Genomic DNA, 25,562 nt, shown 5'->3' with positions numbered 1-25,562 from the left:
CATTGTGACATAAAAATGTATTCCTATTATGTGTTATTCTTGTGTGTTGTAACTTGTCATTGTGACACAGAAGTCTTTCAGGTATCATTTCAAAAGAGTAATAAGAACCTCAGCATATTGTGTGCATATTTTATATAAGGGTGAAACATTCTGATAGATACTAAGCCACAGAATGCATTATATTCCATGAATTAAGTGTGAAATGAGTTTGAATATTTTGGGCACTTAATTAGACTGTATATGTGAAAAACCTCAGAAAGGACTTCCAAATGTGTTATATCTCAGAAGTGAGCTGGTGTTAAATTCATGATTATTTGTAGACATTCTAATTCAGCCCAACTTGCATAATAACCATATTTTAAGGGCATTCAATGGTGTGTTTGGAACTGACATATGTCTTCTTGTCTAATGTTGGATGTTTGTTATAGTTTACAGTGACCTATTTAGTGTTCACCTAAATGTAACAGAATTCTACTAATATCCTCAAATTGGTTATTTTTGTAATTAGCTGGTGTGTATTGTCTGACTGGTTAATGCTGACAAATATTTCATTTACATATGCTAATGTTTTATATAAGTAAATGAATAACAGGAAACTGACTGGGAAATTTTAGAAATGTTAGGCTAGAATGGGAATAAAACCAGTGATCTCTTGGTTACAAGCATAGTGCTTTACCAACTAAGCTATCAAGCCCTTAGTCAGTGTTGATCCCTATATAGCCATTTACTTGCTGGGGGTGCCAGTCAGAAGCCACAGTACCTTGAATACTGTGTAACCGATGGCTATATAGGGATCGCCACCAAATAGGGGCTGGATAGCTTTAATTGGTGGAATCCTCTATATAGCCATTTACTTGCTGGGGGTGCCAGTCAGAAGCCACAGTACCTTGAATACTGTGTAACCGATGGCTATATAGGGATCGCCACCAATTAAGGGCTGGATAGCTTTAATTGGTGGCGATCCCCTATATAGCCATTTACTTGCTGGGGGTGCCAGTCAGAAGCCACAGTACCTTGAATACTGTGTAACCGATGGCTATATAGGGATCGCCACCAATTAAGGGCTGGATAGCTTTAATTGGTGGCGATCCCCTATATAGCCATTTACTTGCTGGGGGTGCCAGTCAGAAGCCACAGTACCTTGAATACTGTGTAACCGATGGCTATATAGGGATCGCCACCAATTAAGGGCTGGATAGCTTTAATTGGTGGCGATCCTCTATATAGCCATTTACTTGCTGGGGGTGCCAGTCAGAAGCCACAGTACCTTGAATACTGTGTAACCGATGGCTATATAGGGATCGCCACCAATTAAGGGCTGGATAGCTTTAATTGGTGGCGATCCCTATATAGCCATTTACTAGCTGGGGGTGCCAGTCAGAAGCCACAGTACCTTGAATACTGTGTAACCGATGGCTATATAGGGATCCAATTAAGGGCTGGATAGCTTTAATTGGTATTGTGCTGTGCTTGTAACACAAAGGTCACTGTGTTGAATCCCATTCTAGCCATACATTTCTTTGCTCCTTTCCTTAATTAAGCTAAAGTTTATAATATATTTGATTTGTGGTGATATTAATGATTCGTCAATTTGTTACAATAGACCCTGACATATCTTCATTATCATCTTGTTTGCTGATTGAATTAACTCAAGTTATTTGTTTCTCTCAGTTCTCAGACCATCGGAACAAGTCCCACGATATCCAGATCACAATTATGTGACTCACCACAGCTTTGCTATCTGGTTTGATCCAAAGTTGTTTGATGATGAAAATGGACCTGTTGAAACTTTTTCTGTGATTGTAGCTGAAGGTTAGCATCATGTGATAACACTGTCACTTATGGTTTTCATTTGTAATTAGTGAAGAGTATATTGTCAGTATAGTGTGACTACTTCAATACAATAGCACACTTTCATTGATAACAGAATATAGCTGCAGTAATAGTAATTGTCTCTTTATAATTTTATAATTTTAGGTTTACAGTCTTGTTCAGGGCCAAGGCCTTCTCACACGACTTTACAACATAACCCTGGTCATTGGTAACTTGTCACACCTACACACCAAAGTGTGCACAATTCAATCAATCTCTCCTGGGGCACCACAGTGCACCACAACCATGTGTCCCCCGGGGGACATCCCATTGGGTGCAGCCACAAACCGGCGCACACAACTATATTTACAAGTTACCTCGCAAGTCCCCATTTATACACCTGGGTGAAGAGAGGCAATGGAGATAAAGCGCCTTGCCCAAGGACACAACGTAATGATCTGGCCAGGGCTCGAACCTGTAATCCTTAGATCACAAGTCCACTGCCTTAACCACTTGACCACAAAGCCCTCTTTCACTACATTAAATTCAGCATAACAAGAAGACATTACTTCATAGTCCTATACCACAAGTTTTCCTTAATATTTTTTATGTGATATTCAATAAATGACAATGGTTTGCCTAACAGATTATCTGCATTGGATAACTTCTTACATCTGGAACTCTTTAACTTCTGATAAATATCCTTTTTTTCATTTCCAGTGCCATCAGTGCTCAACTTAAAACCTCCCATCTTCCCCAAATGACCCCACTTTACCCCATCACTGGCTCAGTGAGTTCTATGGATTGTTTGGTTTTGTGGTTACTGACAATAGCTTTGGTTGGTTGTCCTACACATTGTATGCATAGAAGCTTGTTTCAGGTAGAGAGGAAGTCTTTGTTTCTCTTTACCCAGTTAAGATCTCCACGTTGACCTCGACTTGTTTGCAGGACATTTGTGGTCCATGATGGGGTGTGACTCTAGGCCTTCCTAAGAGACCATCTTGTATAAAGGATACCTAAGGTTCAACTTTTGCCATATCCAATGTGTAGGCTGGTACACTGTAGGTGGTTCGCCAGAATGAAGCTCAGCGTCAGTCTATTGTTTTGAGTGATGTTCGTGCCTTGTCAATTCTGCTGGTAATTAAGGTTTGAGCCCCACCAAGTGTGCTTAGTTCCAGATTCATCATTTCTATTGAAGACACACAAAATTTACTTTCACTTACCTTGATGCACCAATTTTGTTATCCTTGATCACAGAGGTTAAATCTGGCATCCATGACTGAACTGGTTGGTACACTAGACTAGGACCTCACTGCTTTTAATCTCATGTAGACTATACACAAGGGCCTTGTGGTTGTGGTTCTTTGTGAATTGTGTGATGATAGATCATGGAGACGAGTTTCTAGTTTGCCCAGAAACCATTCTTTCCATTCCAATTAGTTCCAGTAGATGGGGATATATGGAATAATGGTGTTAATTGCCTATTGATTAATGTGTGTTACTCTTGTTTCCATTTAATTCAGCCTCCGTTAATGGTAAAGAGTTGACACCAGGGGTAACTCTTCCAGGCTGGAGAGAAGCTATCAGTCAGAATCCAATCCCTCCTTACCAAGCATTCCATGAAGTATCTGTCAGTACATATCAAGGTGAGAAAGGTAAGCAAACTATGAATGAAGAGGTTAGTTGTTACATAGACAGACAAGGTGATGACCAGGTTACCTGTGACAATAGGGGCACTTTATTCCCCCAGAAATAAATTAGGGGCCTAGACCCCCTCTTCCCTCCTGGCGGACATAATATTTCAAGCGTATTCAAATGTGAAGTACATAAATATACAACATGTATATATGCAGTACAACCTAAACAGTTCAAAAATTCTTCAACGTTGTTTTAAATAGTTGCAAGCTAAAGCACCAATTTGCATCTAAGCACCACACATTTTTGTTGATAATATTCAAGCTATGCATGTCATGATTACTCTTGCTGCTTTGGTTGTTACAAGACATACGCACTGGAAGTATTATGAGAGCACTAGCACTGTTTCTCACAAGCAATGAGTAAACATGACTTTTTTAATATTCCATGTACTTTACTTTCTTCTAGAAATTTCCAAGAGATCTGTGGCTGATCCTTTGCCTGTTATAATCGGAGGAGAGGATTGTGGAGATGATTCCCCAGATTATTGTAATGGTCATTTGACAGGTGGAAAAAGCTATGTGTAAGCTTATCTGATCTACCTATTTTCACTTTAGCACTAGAAGTTGGAATAAGTTTGGAGTAATTGCTTGTTATTTTTATGGCAACCATAACATTGTCTAAAATGAATGTATTTGTGTATGTGTGTGCACGTACATGTGTGTATGTGAGATGCCTAGATTGCAAATGTGATCTTCCAAACTTGGTATGTTTATATACCACATTGAGCGAAAAAATTAGTTTATTAATTTGGTGACAGTGGGATTATATTGGTTGTCAGCAAAGATGGAAGATATCTCAGGGAAGTAACTTGGAAGATATCTCATTTCTTGAAGATGGATGTCTCATATAAGATACCAGAATGATAGTGTTTGAGTAGAATCCAAAGTTTATTTAGGTACAGCAAATATTATTAAATATCATTTCTATCACACTATTACTACAGTTAAGTATATATGGACCATGCAGCTAGCTACTATCAATATCTGAGGTTGGCATTAACAAAACACTTGTGCACTTAATGTTAATGTGGTTGTATCTTGCATGGAAGAAAAATAAGCTGTTAGATTTTGTACTTTTTAATATTTCTACTTTCTAGCTACTGGTTAAGAGGTTTCAATGCAGCTGGAGTGTTTGATAGCAGAGTTTCTCCACCATTTGTCTTGCGTAAGTCATATATTTCAATACAGGACACTTCATCATTGTTTTATTATGATAAATTAGTAGGACATTTAATATCCCCAAGTTTCACAATAATAAATTAGTAGGACATTTAATATCCCCAATTAATCTTTTATATCAGATGTATTTCTGGACAGATTATCCATTGGCCAACAATGTCTGGAACACCAGAATGTCTGATATTCAATCAAGGCCACCCATTTAGAGGTCTAAAGCAAGGGCGTAGGAACCGGGGGGGCTGAAAAATATGGAGGGGCGGAAGTATCATTCCGCCCCCCCGCTTTGCAAGGCAGAAAACCCCTTTTTCATTTCCAAATGAGAAAAAAATCTCATTTGGAGCACCAAATTGCATCTAAGGCCAGGTGAAAATGCAAAATTATATACAAAATGGAGTGGGTGGGTTGAAGTGTGCTATATTGCACCAAATTGCATCTGAGGCCACCTGGAAATGCAAAAAAATTCCCCTTAGACCCCTCCCCCAGGCCGGCCATCAGTCTTCAGCCCCCCCATGTTGTTGCTAATCCATAGTATTATGCTTTAGTCTCTTCTCACAAGCAGTTAATAAGACAGCATGTGTTCTCTTTACATATTTATTCCTGTTAGTATAGTAATGCCTGTACTTACAGGATGAACACATTGCCTTGGTTGTAAATAAGTCTTTCGACCTAATGTTTTAAGCAAATCTTATTCTAACCTTCAAAGTGTACTCCTGCATTGCATTGAGATGTGTTTTCCACAACTGCTAGTTGGTGTATGATATTGTTTGAAAAGGTTGCAGTTTATTATGATGATGATGCTATATTCTGTGACGTATGTTGCTGAATTACAGCTGAGGAAATCCATTCTTCCTTTTCTCAATCTCTCATAATCAGTTTGACTTAATTTGTGTTTGATCTAATTAGTTTGTTTGTAATTTGTTTTGCTATGTTCATAATGTCATTAGGTATTTCCTCTATCCAGCTAAAAACCAGTCAACTTTGATAATTGGCTGCTTAATTATTCTGATGATACTCTTCCTGATTGTCATCATCTTAGTGGGTCTGTTGCTACGGAAACGACTCCAGTAAGTTCCTTCATTAATTTGATAACAAAACTAACCACAGTTTGCTGCTTTACAAATTCCTCTTGGCTCTTATAACCATCCATTGTCACTGAAATGTTCTTTAGTTCCTTGATGTTTGTAGTACAGTGGAAATGGAACAAAACTTAATTTTAATGTGGTAAATCTATCAGATGGAGACATGTGAAAATTGTACATACATAACATCCAAGAGCCAAAATTTGTGTAGTTTGTGTTTCTGCAAGTTTTGGCAAAGCTTACCAAACCAATTCCATTTTATTTAAACATGAATTTACAAATAATACAGCTTTGTTGATAACGTTCATCATTTGATATTACATGGTTACATATCTATTGTAACTCACTTACAATTTATTTTCAGTATTGTTGTTTTCTGTTGGTTACTTACCTTAGGCAGGCAAACAGTTCTGATTTTGCAGTCAGTGTTGTTTCTATCATGGTGCCGTATGAGCAATGCAGGAATATTGTTTATTTGGAATCAAACCCTGTGCTTTGCTGCATAGAGATGGATGCTAAACATGGTAATATCATTCCTATGTGTAATACTTTTCTTAATGTGATCTATCTTGTTTTTATGATAGCATGGATAGTAAAGGCACCTACCAGGCAGCCCCAACTAACTCTATGTTACTCCAGTCCATGTCAAGAAATTCCTCAAGAGCCAAGTACATCAGGTATTAAAATAATAAAGGCGTGTAGAAATGGATAGATTTAATTGACAATTAGTCAATGCAGAACCAGGTTTCCTGTATCACATGGTAGTCAGAAATGTCATGCACAACATTGTTAGGCATCCTTAGCAGAACTAAGGGGAAAAAATAGATATTCAGATTTGTTTCAACCAATGTTTTTATCATTTAATTTCTATCTAACTATTCATGCATATTGTCAAAGGTAATGGGCAATAAAATGGACAAAATACGATCAAAGCTCAAGATGTGTTTGAACAGCATTAGTGAGTAATTTTATCAAATCTTTGAGGTTTTACTCAAAATAAAATTGACCATTGATCACAATATGTCTCACTCTTATACATTGAACCAATAAATATAATAAGGAAAAATGATTGTAAAGACCAGTCTGTCCTCTGACCAAGCTGTCCTGCGAACAATTTGTCTAATTTATTCTCATAGCCAAAGTAAAATCTCAAGTGACCAGGATGACTTAATAGTCAATCCAGAGATATAAAGATCAATATTAATATAAGCCGTTCTTGCATGTAGCTCATTTTCAAGGGAAATATCGGTTAAATCAGCCTGCTATTCGGTAAATTTTACAGTCCATCGTGAGGGAAATTGACCTGACAAACTGAAAGCATTCTATAGGCTAAAAGAAGGAGGGAGAATCGAATTTCCTATCATTATTTTCAAGTCTTTTTCTCTCTTCAGAGCTATAAAACTGAGTGAATTCTGTCAAGATTTTCATATCATGTCAGGTCACAGTAACTATGGTTATTCCCAAGAGTTTGAGGTTAGTGTTATGTATCAGTTTGATGTTAGTGTTATGTGTCAGTTTGAGGTTAGTGTTATGTATCAGTTTGAGGTTAGTGTTATGTATCAGTTTGAGGTTAGTGTTATGTATCAGTTTGAGGTTAGTGTTATGTATCAGTTTGAGGTTAGTGTTATGTATCAGTTTGAGGTTAGTGTTATGTGTCAGTTAGTGTTATGTGTCAGTTTGTTTACTTGTGTTGTTTCACATGTCATTAGTAAGAGCATCATGCAGAAATGCCATTCTTTCTCTGATCCTATTTGTAATCCAAGTTTTAGCTCAATTGATATCGCCAATGAAGCTTTATGCCATAGCAAATGTGCCCGTCTGTCAGCATCAATCAAAGGTTGTTGCTCGCAGACCATACACTTAATCCTTATGAAAGTTGTCCAAACTGTTGCCCTTGTCGGAAGCATCAGTTATGTTAATGCACATAGTTGGTGGAATGTTACTTGGGTTGAGACAGGTTCAAACTTGAAATCCTGTAAAGTGCTTCTCCTGCTAGGGTGATTGTTTATCTGCTGGTGAGTAGGCATAGAATGTTTATAAGGGTTATAGGTCAAAGGTTGTTAAGTCCATAATTTGGGTAATTGGCATAATTTCATTAAACTGGATCTTCATCATAGGGCTTTGGGCCAAATTTGTACTAAAGTTGGTAACAATCATGGTATGATAGTGTGGTAAAGGAAACTGCACCGGATCAAGAAGTTCATGTTCATATGAAGTTATTAGCAAACTGAGTGTTAACATTATTAATATGGATCTTATATATCATATGATTGAAACAGCCATCTTGTTCATTTTCAGAATGTTCGAAGGGTTGGCCGGAAGATGACATGTTACGATGCTGTTTTGCCAGAGAATGTTGCCAAAAACAGATACACAAATATATTACCTTGTAAGTATAAACCCCAAAACAGATAGGTATTGTACTACCTTGTAAGTTAAAACTTTGTGACTACCATCAGAGAATGCCTTAAGCAGAGAGGACCAGCAAATTAGATGTGCTTTAAGAAGTGAAGCCTGAAACCGTCAGGGTAAATGAAGAGTAAGTCACTGAGTAAGTCTGTGTTCACAGTTTAACCTTATCAAAAAGTGTAATTATATCTTCATAAATACTCATTTCTTTTTAAATATGTTTTGACAATTCATGTTATGTAGATGTAATGGGTAATGATCAGATCATGTTAAGATGATTCTGGTATTGGTTGATTCATTGGAAACCAAATTAATGACTTCATAATATATTTAGTAAGGTTATTTAAACATTAAAAATTTGTTTTAGCCCCCTGAACATGACCATGGTATAAAGATTTGTCAATGAACGTAGTTAAGTGTAAGTAGCTTCACTTTATATTTACGTTGCTTAATTTGAAACTTTAATGGTTTGCAATACCAGCATCTGTTTTATTGTGAACAGCATTTGCAATTGCTTTCTTACATTTACCAAATCCTGTTGAGCAACTTTAAGCAATTTATATCATTCTCAGCAAATAATTAATTGAGAACTGTGGGGGATAGTATAAACAATATTTGGAGAGTGGAAGTAAATTAATGTCTATACATTTGGAGTTAGTTTACAAAGACAAGTCAAGTTTGTTATATTCTTTATGTGTTATGTTGAATTAAAATATCTTATAGCGAGACTGGCCTTTAAAAGTCGCTTAGGGCTTCTTTAGACAATGACTTGCAGCTTTTCCCCGGTATGAACTAACAATTCACTACATTGCATATGAGGTAGCTGCCTATTTGCACTACAACGGGATGTTATGCAAAACTATGAATTTAATTATTGTACATGTTCTTTTTCCACAGATGATAAAACCAGAGTCCGATTAGGGAGCATAGATGATGAATTGGGTTCAGATTACATCAATGCAAACTATATTCCAGTAAGTTGTCAATTGTTATCCCCTTTTAATAATACCATATTTTCTGGGTTTACCACAAAGGTTTGCTTAGAGAAGCTCACTGTTTGTAACAGCATTGCACTCCTGAAGTAATTCTGAACTGAGTTACTGTTGCATTGTTCTCAGAGAGATCTATAAAATTCTTCTTTCATCCAATAGGTAACAATCAGTGGTAGTAGCATCAACATGACAAACAATGCTTCAGCGTTGATTATATATAAGCAAAGCAGGTTAGGGTGTAGGCTGCATAGAACTACTATGGAAGTGTGGTAGGAGTATCAGTGTCCATATTTGGTTTGATTAGCGATATGTAGTATATAATCACTATATTAGATGCCAGTGAAACTAAGAATAAAAGTTATTTCTGCACAATTCGCTGAATCCTTTGATACATATAAGCACAGTGAGTACTTAGTGGGACCCAATGTTTATTGGGTTTATAGAGTTCTTTAGAGTTGTCCAGTCATGAATGCAAGTGACCTTCATCACAGTTAATACCAATAGTCCTCATCTGCTGCATTTACATGTTATTTCTACTTGATTGTTTCTTGTAGGGCTTCAGCTCACCCAGGGAGTATATAGCTTGCCAAGGACCTCTCCCTGGAACAGTGGATGATATGTGGAGGATGGTTTGGGAACAGAATGTGTCCACAATCGTCATGGTAACACAGTTGGTGGAGAATGGGAAGGTACGTGTACAATTAGACTACAAAGGCCTCAGGTCTCAAACTGTAATTGAGAAATGGACACCTGCACAAAATTAGTGTTGAAGGAATTTTTCATGTTAGAATTGGTCAAATTTACAGCTCAGCATTAAATGCAATCTATAATATTTTGTCCAATGTGTGTAGTAACAGAATTGAGTGAATGGTGTTTCAATATGAAACTTTTGTCTAGTGTAGCACTTTGCATTGAATCTACAATTTATTCCAAGCTATAATTTGAAGAGAATGTGGCTTGTAATGTTACCAGTTCATATTTGAGTCATTTGTTTCTCTGGCTTTCATGTGACTAATATTACTAAATATCTGTTAGAGTGACATCATTGGCAGAATTAAATCAGTTTCAGTACTCACTAAGCTCAGTAAGTAAATCTTCAACTTAATTGGCTTTCAAGCAAATGGCGTGTATGCCATGGCAATGCCTTTTAGGTTCCTATCCGTTTTCAGGCAAATAAGCTATGCAGTCATGTTGGGTGTGTGTACCTGACGCCCTAGCTTGTAAACACAACTCAAGAGTGGTAACCTATCCAGTTATCATATTTGGCATATGGCTTACACATAATTAGTACAAAAACCCTATTGTTTTATGTAAGGTCAAAGGTCATTTTTGTCAGCAGAGGGCAAAATGGGCATGTGGCTGACACATAAGTAGTACAAGAACCCTATTGTTTTATGTGGAGGTCAAAGGTCATTGAGTGTCAGCAGAGGGCAAAATGTATCACCAGAACCTGAACATCAAAGGACCTCATATATGCATGGTAGGATAGCCTTATGTAGTGTAAAGTTCTTACACAATTTGGTGTAGGTCAGAGTTCATTTAATGTCCCCTGGGGTCAAAACTTGTCCAACACATATCTTGAGATAGGAACTTTATTGGCTCTAATATTTGGCATCTTGCTCAGTATAATGAGTACAAGATTATATCCCAAGATAGGTTACATCACATAGCTCACATTTGGCCTGTGTGTTTCTTATAGTGAGTACAAGAACCTATTATTTTGGGTGGAGGTCAAAGGTCATTTGGGTCAACAGAGGTCCAAATTTCAAAATATCAAAAGTAGTATATGTTGAGAATTTTACCTTCAAAAGAGATTATACATGCATGGTAGATTACATAAATGATAAGTATAGGTGAATGCTCATTTGAGGTCTGCAGAAGTCAAACCCTACGAAACTTGTAAAGGTCAGGTCTCAATGAAGATGTGAAACTTATGCTGATTAGACTTTCCCATATTTAGTAGAACCGTCTTGCTGTTTTAGATGGAGGTCAAAGGTTGGCTTAGGTATGTGCAGTATGAACTTCACCCAGGGTTAGCTTGCAAACTACTCATGTGCTGATGTGCTGTATGTGTAATTTATTTAAATGCAAGTAACTGTTGGGAGGGGTTTCCCTCTGGTTTAATTTGCCTGGCTGTTCATTTCTCTATTATATGTGTATCCATCTATTTATCAGTTAGTCCAACTCAGTAGAGGGGATAGTGTATGCACTATGTGGAGTGTTTAGTCTATACTCTTCAAAATTGTCCTAGTTATGGCTCAGGTAAAAAGGTCATTTGAGATCAAGGGAGGTTTAAACATATAATATATTTTGAAAAGGATTTCAGTTTTCATTTCATTTCATTTATTTGTTTCCACATTCAAAATATATAACACAATAATAGAAGAAAATGCATGTGGCAAGTGGAGGAGGTCTGAGAAAGCCGAGGCTCTTACGAGGCAGACCCGCCGTACAATAAGAAAAGAAAAGAAAAAAATGAACAATGCATGCAATAAAACAAAAGTTGCACACACAAATAAACCATGTAACTGTACTTACATTACATAAGATAACAATACACAATTGAAAGAATTATCATATATGTAAAGAAAAAAGAAAAAAAGGAAAAGGAAAAAACCAAACAAATATGTAGTACCTTAGCCAAATTAAACTTTTCAGTATTTGGATAATAGTAAATTCTTCAGATTTTTAGAAAAGATTGCAAGTGATGGGACATTTTTAACCATGTTATCAAGATAATTCCATAACTGGGTACCTGAGAAACTGAAAGATTTTTTTTGAATGTTAGAGCGGATACTATACAAATGTAAATTACTCGAGTGTCTTGTAAAATGGTCATGTATGTCTGAGTTTAAGCTAAAGTGTCTGCATAGCAGGGAGGGCAGAAGGTTATTGTTAACTTTATACATGAAAATACCTAGTTGAAATCTATGAATGTCAGACAAGGTAAGAATTTTTAAATCTTTAAAGAGGTGCGAAGTGTGAGCTCTATAGTCTGACAGAGTGATTATACAAATAGCTTTTTTCTGAAGAATAAACAAGCGATTAAGGTAAGTGGGATGAGTATTACCCCATACAATATTACAGTAAGATAGGTGAGAGTAGATAAGAGAATGGTAAAGCGTAATGAGAACATTCTTTGGTACAAAATGACTTATTTTATAAAGGACTCCTATAATTTTTGCCGTTTTGTTGCATACTGACTTAATATGAAGTTTCCAGTTAAGTTGAGGGTCAAGATTAAGTCCAAAGAATTTGACAGAATGAGTCTGTGCAACAAAGGTGTCATCAATGCATATTTTAAGATTTTTAAACTTGTTGTGAAGTTGATAAAATAACATGAAGTTTGTCTTTTTAACATTAAGGGACAATTTGTTTGATTTAAACCAGTCAGAAACGTGCGTGAGTTCATGATTGATTAAGGAGATAGAGGAATGTGGTTTACTTGTCTTGTAAAGAATACTGGTGTCATCGGCAAAGAGAGAAAAAGATAATTTCTTAGAACATAATGGAAGATCGTTTATATATAAAATAAATAACAACTGTTCTTGTTCTTGTTGTTACTGATGTTCTGGGACAACTTATGTAACTGGTGCACAGACAACATGGACTGGCGTTCAGTAGGTGTATGAGCGATGAAATTATATTAATTATAAAGTGTTTCAAGAATGTCAGTCACTTTGTTTATGTTTACATATGAGTGTTACATATTGAGCTATGGCGTCATTGATTGGTTTCTTAAGTTGGTCAATCTAACAGTGATCTTAGATTGATCATTTACAATGATCTTGTTTAATATATGTACGTTTGATTTGACTTAACTTGATATGTTTTGACAAATTGTAATGTTTAGCTAGAGTGGTCTATGAATAGTGAATTAGGGCATCAAAGAGTGGCTAACTGTATGTCACTAAATGTTATGTTTTCCTACTTTATCCAAGAATGCCAACACCAAATATGTCACAGGTATTTGACTTCTCCATATTGACATGTCTGTAAATGTAAAAAATATGTAATATTTAGTTTTACAATGACACTATATGGTTCTTTTTTGATCAGGTCAAATGCGAGCAATATTGGCCGGATGACCACAAACCGGTCTTTTATGGGGATATTCAAGTCACTATGACTCAAACAACAGAGACAGAGTCTTGGAATCTGCGAGAGTTTAGTCTCTATAGGGTAAGTCTCATTACATAACATGCCTAGCAACCATAGAATGATTACTCTGATTGCACATAGCAAAATGAGCAAATGGCTACACTATAAATGTAAAAGATGTTTTTGTGTGCAGACACATATTGTTATCAGCATCTACCCAAAATGAGCAAACTAATTTATCCCCTGAAGACTTGAAGGTAACACTGTGGTGTGCTGTATCGTAAGCACATAAACACATCACACAAAGCAGTTTTATTATTGCTGTTACAATTTGAAATAAAACAGTGTTTAGTATGTATCGCAAAGCTTGCTTAAGGTAAAACCACAAGCAAGATGCTTCAATATACTGTGTGTGTAGCCAGAAATTATTTCATGCACAGGAAAGGCAGAGCTATTGTTTGTTGATCATGGCATGTGGGTTTTGGTCAGTATACAAATGCATATTGGAATGTTAAATTTAAACAATTTATAATAAACCCTTACACGCATATACATATGCATTATCCTCTAATACATTGGTTTTCAACCTTTTTTCGATCACGAGCCCAATTCGTCTTCCGAGCCGTCCTCGCGAGCCCATACCCTACCCTGCAAAGTTATCAACTTCATAAAATCAATTTCACAGCGTTTATTAGTGTATTCTTGACACAAGTGACCCGGGGACTCAATCAGAGCTATGTATGTTCCTCCGTGATCAGATGACAGGTACTGCCCAATTAGAGCCTATCTCAAAGATTTCTTGCAACCCTCAATGGTACACTGGTTTCATAAGAAATGTGTGACCGTAATCACTATCAGAATAATGCAGAAAAATGGAGATGAGCAATGCAATAAAAAAGCAGCAAAACCGTTTGACGTGTGCATATGAGGCCCAGTAGTATTAAAGGAGATATATTTCGAATCGGTGAGGTAATTTCTATTTATTGAAAACAAATTAACAAATAAAGAGAACGTAATAATACTTTGCGTATTGACAATAGAACGGGAGAACTGATAGAATACTTGCTGCGTGCACTGGGAAGAGCTGGGTTCGATTGAGCAAGGCTTCCACACATCATAACCTTGGTAAATACGTAATACGTAGTGTGCAGTGGTTGGTGGGAGTCACCGAATTCTCTTATACTAGTCTTATAGGGTTAGGGTTGAGTAAATTTTACCCGTTGTACAAGGTTTCATCGAAGAGGCTTCCTAAGAAACATCATCATGTGCCTTCGCCACCAGCCCCCCAAAATGCCACAATTTTTAATCATTACTGGGGCAATGCTCGCGAGCCCACAAAATCGGCTTCGCGGGCCCAAATGGGCCCGCAAGCCCAAGGTTGAAAACCACTGCTCTAATACCAGGTTACTCAACCTGGGGTCCGCGGACCCCTAGGGGGTCCGTGCAATTTATTTGGGGGTCCGTGAGGGCAAAGGGGTCCGCAGGGGGTCCGTGAAAAAACATGGATGTTCCTGATGCGGAGGAACTCATCGAAATTCAATCCTCGATCAACAAAAGAAGATATCTTGAAAGGCATGGCTATGCTAAATTCTGGATTGCTGAAGGAGCATTGATTGCCCCAAATTTAACGAAGATCGCTTTGGAGAAAGCAATAATCCCTTTCGCAACTACATACTTGGCAGAATCTACTCTCAGTGCCGTTGTGCACATGAAAACTAAGTTCCGGAACAAACTCACAATTCATAATGACTTACGGATGGCCGTAACAAAGGTGAAGCCAAACGTACAAAAACTGCTCTCTGATGTACAGGCTCAAGGGAGCCACTGACTCTTGAGCAGAATAAGGACTGGAATCCAAGAGCTAGGTTTTTTCATTTGTTGGCTATATTATTTTTTCCAATGTTTTCTTAGAGTCCCGTTTGTTATATTCATTATGCGTTTTTAAGTCTCAAGAATAAAGACTTTGATTACAGAATCACGAGGAAGCTATTGAGCAATGCACTGAACGAGGACTGGAGTTCAATAGTACTGTAGCCCACTTTGGTCATTTCCAAGACTATATACACTTACAATTTTTCATTTCGATGTAACAAAGATGAAAGGCAGTAGCACAGATCAAATCAGATTTTTGCCTATGCCCACCTAGTCCCGCAGGACTATATGGGCGGGTTGGTTCCAGGGGGAAGACTAGTATGGTAAAAAAGACTGGTGGTACATAATTGATGACTGAGTAAAAAAAAAACAGTGCCATTTGCAGCTATCTCTGACAAAGAAAACCCATAATTCTCCTGACCTCATGCAGAATCAACCAGTTTGTATCTGACAACTCATCGCTTCCAAATTAAAATTTAATTGGGAAATGTATAATTTGAAAGTAAGAATTTCCAAGTAGGCCTATGCCTAGCAATACTTGCAGGTCTAGGAAACTGCATTCCAGGCCCAGAAAAAAGGCATTTCTAAACATAAATTCTTTAACATAAATTTACTTCAAAAGTCACAAAATAATGCACCATTTCGCATCTAACCCTCAAATATTGAAAAAAATCTAGAGGGGGACACCCCCTCTCCTTATACCCCTCCCCCAGGCCGGGGGTCAGTGTCCAGGGGTCCTCCAAACATTTCAGTTTATCTCAAGGGGTCCATGGATAGAAAAAGGTTGAGAACCTAGGCTTTAATACTACGCTCAACTTGACTGGATGCTGGACGCTCAACCAGATGGGATTGCCCCTGGTAACTTGGTTCGGAGTTCTCCCCCGGGATTCACCGGAAAAGACTTAATGGAATTTTTTTGTGAAAAATGTGATCCAGTCCTTCGGTCATATAATTTTTTTACTTTGTATCGCCCTAAGCCTTGCCCTGTGTTGATTTTAATATCTGTAATAGAGTGATTGAAATGTTGGCCCGTCCTGCCAGAAAATTTGAATCTAACACTGACTTACGTCAAGACGTGATGTCAGTGCGGCACATTGGTCGGATTAGATCAGATCTCACTCCAAGCTCGGCCTACAAACAGTACACAGGAATGTGTATTGTGTACAGACTTGTCGTACGGCTGTGATTTAAAAAAATCTCTCAAATAACAAATATCTGAACAAGATATTATGAAGAAGAACTAGTTAGGGAATTCTGGAACGTTTTAACTCTTCAACGGGAAATTTCCATCTAAATCGCTATTTTACTTTCAGAAAGTTAAACTTTCCTCACTACAGTGTAAATTGATAATAATAGCGTCCTTGCAGCCCCAAAACGAAGTGATGCGATGACGTCACAGAGCCCATCATTCTCCATTGTTCAAAATCTATAAGATTAAGTTGGCGCGAGGTTCAAACTTCACTTCCCCTGAACCATAGGATGGAGAATCCCCGAACTAGGACTGTGGCATTGAAGTTTTCTTGAGTTTCTTTTCTTAAACCCAACAGACTGCCACTAAAAAATTCCTTTCATGTTTTAAAAATCCTTGATAGCCTTTTAGATAGATACTTGTACCAATTGCCACCAGTTTCGGCTTTTCAATATTGGGACAAGCATGTAAAGTGCCGCACCTGTTCAAATAAGGTGACGTGTAAGATCTGGGTCAACTGGATCCCGGACAACTGGAAGTCAACACAGGCTTGGACCCTGGAAAGAAAAGGCCAAGACCAAAGCATTGGCAAAAACCAGCCCACCCATCGGCAAGGGAGCAAGCAGCTCCAAGAGCCAGAAAGGGGCTGACCCAGGGGGTCCAGCCAGAATAGAGAATGGAGAGCCTGGTGTGCTTCTGTCCGGAGTGAACCGCGAGTACGGTCACAGATCCGGCAATGTAAGCCGCATGTGGAGGTCGTCTGAAGCAGGAAGCCATTGCTACCCACTTAAAGTAGGCTAATCCAGCCACTCCGTTACCTGTTGTGTCAGGTAGCCAAAGAACTGGAGGATCAGAGAGCTTAAAACTTACTTAGGAACTACATTAACATGGAAGCTGAACACCTAAATGAGTTTTCCTCACCCAATGCAGATTACTTGAATCATATCCGGTTTACCCAAAAGAGAGGCAGAGACCTAGGAGCCCTGGAAGTAAACACCTTGGGATGCCAAAATGGACAAAATGCCAGTCTACTGCAAATGTTTGTCAAATAACATTTGAAACATGAGGTTCTCTCAAGTCTATCAATATCACAGATATATAAATCCTTAGACAGGCAGATAGTTGCTCAAAATATGTTGTAATCATTGTAACATGTCAAGAACATTTGGAGTCATTTGAATAATTCTGCCATTATTATGATCCTGTTATATGTATTTTGGAGTTATATGTAGTTAGTGGTAGATATACCGAGGGCATTTAGGAGATGTCTTACTTACTTTGTTTCATATTTTGTATTTTTAGCCTTCTGAAGACCAGCGAAAGAAAGTGAAACATTGTAACTACCTGTCATGGCCAGACCACGGTGTTCCACAAAACAGTGAATCACTGCTACATTTCATTGAAGTAGTCCGACATCAGAACCAGAAGCACAGTTCACCTATGATTGTCCACTGCAGGTGAGAGCAGTAGTTTATACACCATACAGAGTAACAGGATAATCACACTCTGGAGCTCAACTTGGTCATTTCTAGTTACTAGTCATGTTACTGCTAATGTTAATCCCTATTGTATACTGACCATTCAGGTTTGCCATTACAGTCTTGTCGTGAAATTAATGAAATAAAATTCAGTAAATGAATTTAATCCTAATGATGTGCAAAACCTTTAATGTGTTCAGTTCTATCTTCATCTTTATTAAAGGTTATAACAGAAACAGGTAACTATTAGAGTGATAATCTTGATAATTCATGCTGGTTAAATTTTGCTGGTTAAATTATTCATGTGACCTTTGCCTTTTCAATGTCTCAGTGCTGGTTGTGGCAGAACGGGAACGTTCATCTGTATGGACAGATTACTTCAACAAATTGATGAGTTTGACTATGTCAACGTCTTAGGGACAGTTGCTGAAATGAGGTCACATCGTCAACACATGATACAAACTGAGGTAATGTACTCAACACATGATTTATACCTATCATGTCTGTTTACTTGTTGACTGTAATGAGTAGTAGCTTACTACAGAATGTGTGATTTATACCTATCATGTTTGTTTACTTGTTGACTGTTATGAGTAGTAGCTTACTACAGAATGTGTGATTTATACCTATCATGTCTGTTTACTTGTTGACGGTAATGAGTAGTAGCTTACTACAGAATGTGTGATTTATACCTATCATGTCTGTTTACTTGCTGACTGTAATGAGTAGTAGCTTACTACAGAATGTGTGATTTATACCTATCATGTCTGTTTACTTGCTGACTGTAATGAGTAGTAGCTTACTACAGAATGTGTGATTTATACCTATCATGTCTGTTTACTTGTTGACTGTAATGAGTAGTAGCTTACTACAGAATGTGTGATTTATACCTATCATGTTTGTTTACTTGTTGACTGTAATGAGTAGTAGCTTACTACAGAATGTGTGATTTATACCTATCATGTCTGTTTACTTGTTGACTGTAATGAGTAGTAGAATGTGTGATTTATACCTATCATGTCTGTTTACTTGTTGACTGTAATGAGTAGCAGCTTAGTACAGAATGTGTGATTTATACCTATCATGTCTGTTTACTTGTTGACTGTAATGAGTAGTAGAATGTGTGATTTATACCTATCATGTTTGTTTACTTGTTGACTGTAATGAGTAGTAGCTTACTACAGAATGTGTGATTTATACCTATCATGTCTGTTTACTTGTTGACTGTAATGAGTAGTAGCTTACTACAGAATGTGTGATTTATACCTATCATGTCTGTTTACTTGTTGACTGTAATGAGTAGCAGCTTAGTACAGAATGTGTGATTTATACCTATCATGTCTGTTTACTTGTTGACTGCAATGAGTAGTAGCTTACTACAGAATGTGTGATTTATACCTATCATGTCTGTTTACTTGTTGACTGTAATGAGTAGTAGCTTACTACAGAATGTGTGATTTATACCTATCATGTCTGTTTACTTGTTGACTGTAATGAGTAGTAGCTTACTACAGAATGTGTGATTTATACCTATCATGTCTGTTTACTTGTTGACTGTAATGAGTAGCAGCTTAGTACAGAATGTGTGATTTATACCTATCATGTCTGTTTACTTGTTGACTGCAATGAGTAGTAGCTTACTACAGAATGTGTGATTTATACCTATCATGTCTGTTTACTTGTTGACTGTAATGAGTAGTAGCTTACTACAGAATGTGTGATTTATACCTATCATGTCTGTTTACTTGTTGACTGTAATGAGTAGTAGCTTACTACAGAATGTGTGATTTATACCTATCATGTCTGTTTACTTGTTGACTGTAATGAGTAGCAGCTTAGTACAGAATGTGTGATTTATACCTATCATGTCTGTTTACTTGTTGACTGTAATGAGTAGTAGAATGTGTGATTTATACCTATCATGTTTGTTTACTTGTTGACTGTAATGAGTAGTAGCTTACTACAGAATGTGTGATTTATACCTATCATGTCTGTTTACTTGTTGACTGTAATGAGTAGTAGCTTACTACAGAATGTGTGATTTATACCTATCATGTCTGTTTACTTGTTGACTGTAATGAGTAGCAGCTTAGTACAGAATGTGTGATTTATACCTATCATGTCTGTTTACTTGTTGACTGCAATGAGTAGTAGCTTACTACAGAATGTGTGATTTATACCTATCATGTCTGTTTACTTGTTGACTGTAATGAGTAGTAGCTTACTACAGAATGTGTGATTTATACCTATCATGTCTGTTTACTTGTTGACTGTAATGAGTAGTAGCTTACTACAGAATGTGTGATTTATACCTATCATGTTTGTTTACTTGTTGACTGTAATGAGTAGTAGCTTACTACAGAATGTGTGATTTATACCTATCATGTCTGTTTACTTGTTGACTGCAATGAGTAGTAGCTTACTACAGAATGTGTGATTTATACCTATCATGTCTGTTTACTTGTTGACTGCAATGAGTAGTAGCTTACTACAGAATGTGTGATTTATACCTATCATGTCTGTTTACTTGTTGACTGTAATGAGTAGTAGCTTACTACAGAATGTGTGATTTATACCTATCATGTCTGTTTACTTGTTGACTGTAATGAGTAGTAGCTTAATTACTACAGAATGTGTGATTTATACCTATCATGTTTGTTTACTTGTTGACTGTAATGAGTAGTAGCTTAATTACTACAGAATGTGTGATTTATACCTATCATGTCTGTTTACTTGTTGACTGTAATGAGTAGTAGAATGTGTGATTTATACCTATCATGTCTGTTTACTTGTTGACTGTAATGAGTAGCAGCTTAGTACAGAATGTGTGATTTATACCTATCATGTCTGTTTACTTGTTGACTGTAATGAGTAGTAGAATGTGTGATTTATACCTATCATGTTTGTTTACTTGTTGACTGTAATGAGTAGTAGCTTACTACAGAATGTGTGATTTATACCTATCATGTCTGTTTACTTGTTGACTGTAATGAGTAGTAGCTTACTACAGAATGTGTGATTTATACCTATCATGTCTGTTTACTTGTTGACTGTAATGAGTAGCAGCTTAGTACAGAATGTGTGATTTATACCTATCATGTCTGTTTACTTGTTGACTGCAATGAGTAGTAGCTTACTACAGAATGTGTGATTTATACCTATCATGTCTGTTTACTTGTTGACTGTAATGAGTAGTAGCTTACTACAGAATGTGTGATTTATACCTATCATGTCTGTTTACTTGTTGACTGTAATGAGTAGTAGCTTACTACAGAATGTGTGATTTATACCTATCATGTCTGTTTACTTGTTGACTGTAATGAGTAGCAGCTTAGTACAGAATGTGTGATTTATACCTATCATGTCTGTTTACTTGTTGACTGCAATGAGTAGTAGCTTACTACAGAATGTGTGATTTATACCTATCATGTCTGTTTACTTGTTGACTGTAATGAGTAGTAGCTTACTACAGAATGTGTGATTTATACCTATCATGTCTGTTTACTTGTTGACTGTAATGAGTAGTAGCTTACTACAGAATGTGTGATTTATACCTATCATGTCTGTTTACTTGTTGACTGTAATGAGTAGCAGCTTAGTACAGAATGTGTGATTTATACCTATCATGTCTGTTTACTTGTTGACTGTAATGAGTAGTAGAATGTGTGATTTATACCTATCATGTTTGTTTACTTGTTGACTGTAATGAGTAGTAGCTTACTACAGAATGTGTGATTTATACCTATCATGTCTGTTTACTTGTTGACTGTAATGAGTAGTAGCTTACTACAGAATGTGTGATTTATACCTATCATGTCTGTTTACTTGTTGACTGTAATGAGTAGCAGCTTAGTACAGAATGTGTGATTTATACCTATCATGTCTGTTTACTTGTTGACTGCAATGAGTAGTAGCTTACTACAGAATGTGTGATTTATACCTATCATGTCTGTTTACTTGTTGACTGTAATGAGTAGTAGCTTACTACAGAATGTGTGATTTATACCTATCATGTCTGTTTACTTGTTGACTGTAATGAGTAGTAGCTTACTACAGAATGTGTGATTTATACCTATCATGTTTGTTTACTTGTTGACTGTAATGAGTAGTAGCTTACTACAGAATGTGTGATTTATACCTATCATGTCTGTTTACTTGTTGACTGCAATGAGTAGTAGCTTACTACAGAATGTGTGATTTATACCTATCATGTCTGTTTACTTGTTGACTGCAATGAGTAGTAGCTTACTACAGAATGTGTGATTTATACCTATCATGTCTGTTTACTTGTTGACTGTAATGAGTAGTAGCTTACTACAGAATGTGTGATTTATACCTATCATGTCTGTTTACTTGTTGACTGTAATGAGTAGTAGCTTAATTACTACAGAATGTGTGATTTATACCTATCATGTTTGTTTACTTGTTGACTGTAATGAGTAGTAGCTTAATTACTACAGAATGTGTGATTTATACCTATCATGTCTGTTTACTTGTTGACTGTAATGAGTAGTAGCTTAATTACTACAGAATGTGTGATTTATACCTATCATGTCTGTTTACTTGTTGACTGTAATGAGTAGTAGCTTAATTACTACAGAATGTGTGATTTATACCTATCATGTCTGTTTACTTGTTGACTGTAATGAGTAGTAGCTTAATTACTACAGAATGTGTGATTTATACCTATCATGTCTGTTTACTTGTTGACTGTAATGAGTAGTAGCTTAATTACTACAGAATGTGTGATTTATACCTATCATGTCTGTTTACTTGTTGACTGTAATGAGTAGTAGCTTAATTACTACAGAATGTGTGATTTATACCTATCATGTCTGTTTACTTGTTGACTGTAATGAGTAGTAGCTTAATTACTACAGAATGTGTGATTTATACCTATCATGTTTGTTTACTTGTTGACTGTAATGAGTAGTAGCTTAATTACTACAGAATGTGTGATTTATACCTATCATGTCTGTTTACTTGTTGACTGTAATGAGTAGTAGCTTAATTACTACAGAATGTGTGATTTATACCTATCATGTCTGTTTACTTGTTGACTGTAATGAGTAGTAGCTTAATTACTACAGAATGTGTGATTTATACCTATCATGTCTGTTTACTTGTTGACTGTAATGAGTAGTAGCTTAATTACTACAGAATGTGTGATTTATACCTATCATGTCTGTTTACTTGTTGACTGTAATGAGTAGTAGCTTAATTACTACAGAATGTGTGATTTATACCTATCATGTCTGTTTACTTGTTGACTGTAATGAGTAGTAGCTTAATTACTACAGAATGTGTGATTTATACCTATCATGTCTGTTTACTTGTTGACTGTAATGAGTAGTAGCTTAATTACTACAGAATGTGTGATTTATACCTATCATGTCTGTTTACTTGTTGACTGTAATGAGTAGTAGCTTAATTACTACAGAATGTGTGATTTATACCTATCATGTCTGTTTACTTGTTGACTGTAATGAGTAGCAGCTTACTACAGAATGTGTGATTTATACCTATCATGTTTGTTTACTTGTTGACTGTAATGAGTCGCAGCTTACTACAGAATGTGTGATTTATACCTATCATGTCTGTTTACTTGTTGACTGTTATGAGTAGTAGCTTACTACAGAATGTGTGATTTATACCTATCACGTTTGTTTACTTGTTGACTGTAATGAGTAGTAGCTTACTACAGAATGTGTGATTTATACCTATCATGTCTGTTTACTTGTTGACTGTTATGAGTAGTAGCTTACTACAGAATGTGTGATTTATACCTATCATGTCTGTTTACTTGTTGACTGCAATGAGTAGTAGCTTACTACAGAATGTGTGATTTATACCTATCATGTCTGTTTACTTGTTGACTGTTATGAGTAGTAGCTTACTACAGAATGTGTAATTTATACCTATCATGTTTGTTTACTTGTTGACTGTAATGAGTCGCAGCTTACTACAGAATGTGTGATTTATACCTATCATGTCTGTTTACTTGTTGACTGTTATGAGTAGTAGCTTACTACAGAATGTGTGATTTATACCTATCATGTTTGTTTACTTGTTGACTGTAATGAGTAGTAGCTTACTACAGAATGTGTGATTTATACCTATCATGTTTGTTTACTTGTTGACTGTTATGAGTAGTAGCTTACTACAGAATGTGTGATTTATACCTATCATGTCTGTTTACTTGTTGACTGTAATGAGTCGCAGCTTACTACAGAATGTGTGATTTATACCTATCATGTCTGTTTACTTGTTGACTGTAATGAGTAGTAGCTTACTACAGAATGTGTGATTTATACCTATCATGTCTGTTTACTTGTTGACTGTAATGAGTCGCAGCTTACTACAGAATGTGTGATTTATACCTATCATGTCTGTTTACTTGTTGACTGTAATGAGTAGTAGCTTACTACAGAATGTGTGATTTATACCTATCATGTCTGTTTACTTGCTGACTGTAATGAGTAGTAGCTTACTACAGAATGTGTGATTTATACCTATCATGTCTGTTACTTGTTGACTGTAATGAGTGGTAGCTTACTACAGAATGTGTGATTTATACCTATCATGTCTGTTTACTTGTTGACTGTAATGAGTGGTAGCTTACTACAGAATGTGTGATTTATACCTATCATGTCTGTTTACTTGTTGACTGTAATGAGTAGTAGCTTAATTACTACAGAATGTGTGATTTATACCTATCATGTCTGTTTACTTGTTGACTGTAATGAGTAGTAGCTTAATTACTACAGAATGTGTGATTTATACCTATCATGTCTGTTTACTTGTTGACTGTAATGAGTAGTAGCTTAATTACTACAGAATGTGTGATTTATACCTATCATGTCTGTTTACTTGTTGACTGTAATGAGTAGTAGCTTAATTACTACAGAATGTGTGATTTATACCTATCATGTCTGTTTACTTGTTGACTGTAATGAGTAGCAGCTTACTACAGAATGTGTGATTTATACCTATCATGTTTGTTTACTTGTTGACTGTAATGAGTCGCAGCTTACTACAGAATGTGTGATTTATACCTATCATGTCTGTTTACTTGTTGACTGTTATGAGTAGTAGCTTACTACAGAATGTGTGATTTATACCTATCATGTTTGTTTACTTGTTGACTGTAATGAGTAGTAGCTTACTACAGAATGTGTGATTTATACCTATCATGTCTGTTTACTTGTTGACTGTAATGAGTAGTAGAATGTGTGATTTATACCTATCATGTCTGTTTACTTGTTGACTGTAATGAGTAGTAGCTTACTACAGAATGTGTGATTTATACCTATCATGTCTGTTTACTTGTTGACTGTAATGAGTGGTAGCTTACTACAGAATGTGTGATTTATACCTATCATGTCTGTTTACTTGTTGACTGTAATGAGTAGTAGCTTAATTACTACAGAATGTGTGATTTATACCTATCATGTTTGTTTACTTGTTGACTGTAATGAGTAGTAGCTTACTACAGAATGTGTGATTTATACCTATCATGTCTGTTTACTTGTTGACTGTAATGAGTAGTAGCTTAATTACTACAGAATGTGTGATTTATACCTATCATGTCTGTTTACTTGTTGACTGTTATGAGTAGTAGCTTACTACAGAATGTGTGATTTATACCTATCATGTCTGTTTACTTGTTGACTGTAATGAGTAGTAGCTTACTACAGAATGTGTGATTTATACCTATCATGTTTGTTTACTTGTTGACTGTTATGAGTAGTAGC

The 25,562-nt window shown here is 36.3% G+C and overlaps 1 protein-coding gene across 4 annotated transcripts in view; it reads left to right on the top strand.

Annotated features, from left to right (window-relative positions):
* The window catches only part of LOC139967565 (uncharacterized), a 71,351-nt gene that overhangs the window by 42,215 nt on the left and 3,574 nt on the right, over nt 1–25,562 (top strand). For 3 of the 4 annotated variants that reach the window (XM_071971528.1, XM_071971500.1, XM_071971510.1), the window contains exons 15-27: nt 1,672–1,812; nt 3,336–3,467; nt 3,916–4,030; nt 4,607–4,674; nt 5,650–5,752; nt 6,352–6,444; nt 7,159–7,240; nt 8,066–8,156; nt 9,074–9,150; nt 9,723–9,857; nt 13,228–13,350; nt 17,633–17,787; nt 18,140–18,275. In XM_071971528.1, the coding sequence (XP_071827629.1) occupies nt 1,672–1,812; nt 3,336–3,467; nt 3,916–4,030; nt 4,607–4,674; nt 5,650–5,752; nt 6,352–6,444; nt 7,159–7,240; nt 8,066–8,156; nt 9,074–9,150; nt 9,723–9,857; nt 13,228–13,350; nt 17,633–17,787; nt 18,140–18,275 (1,451 nt within the window). The remainder of the gene's footprint in view (nt 1–1,671; nt 1,813–3,335; nt 3,468–3,915; nt 4,031–4,606; nt 4,675–5,649; nt 5,753–6,351; nt 6,445–7,158; nt 7,241–8,065; nt 8,157–9,073; nt 9,151–9,722; nt 9,858–13,227; nt 13,351–17,632; nt 17,788–18,139; nt 18,276–25,562) is intronic. The other variant, XM_071971517.1, reaches the window with a different exon arrangement.

Source organism: Apostichopus japonicus, chromosome 1 (genome assembly GCF_037975245.1).
Source record: "Apostichopus japonicus isolate 1M-3 chromosome 1, ASM3797524v1, whole genome shotgun sequence".
Classification (NCBI taxonomy): domain Eukaryota; kingdom Metazoa; phylum Echinodermata; class Holothuroidea; order Aspidochirotida; family Stichopodidae; genus Apostichopus; species Apostichopus japonicus.
The sequence above is the reverse complement of the archived record's forward strand: the minus strand, read 5'-3'. Positions and strand labels throughout refer to the sequence as shown.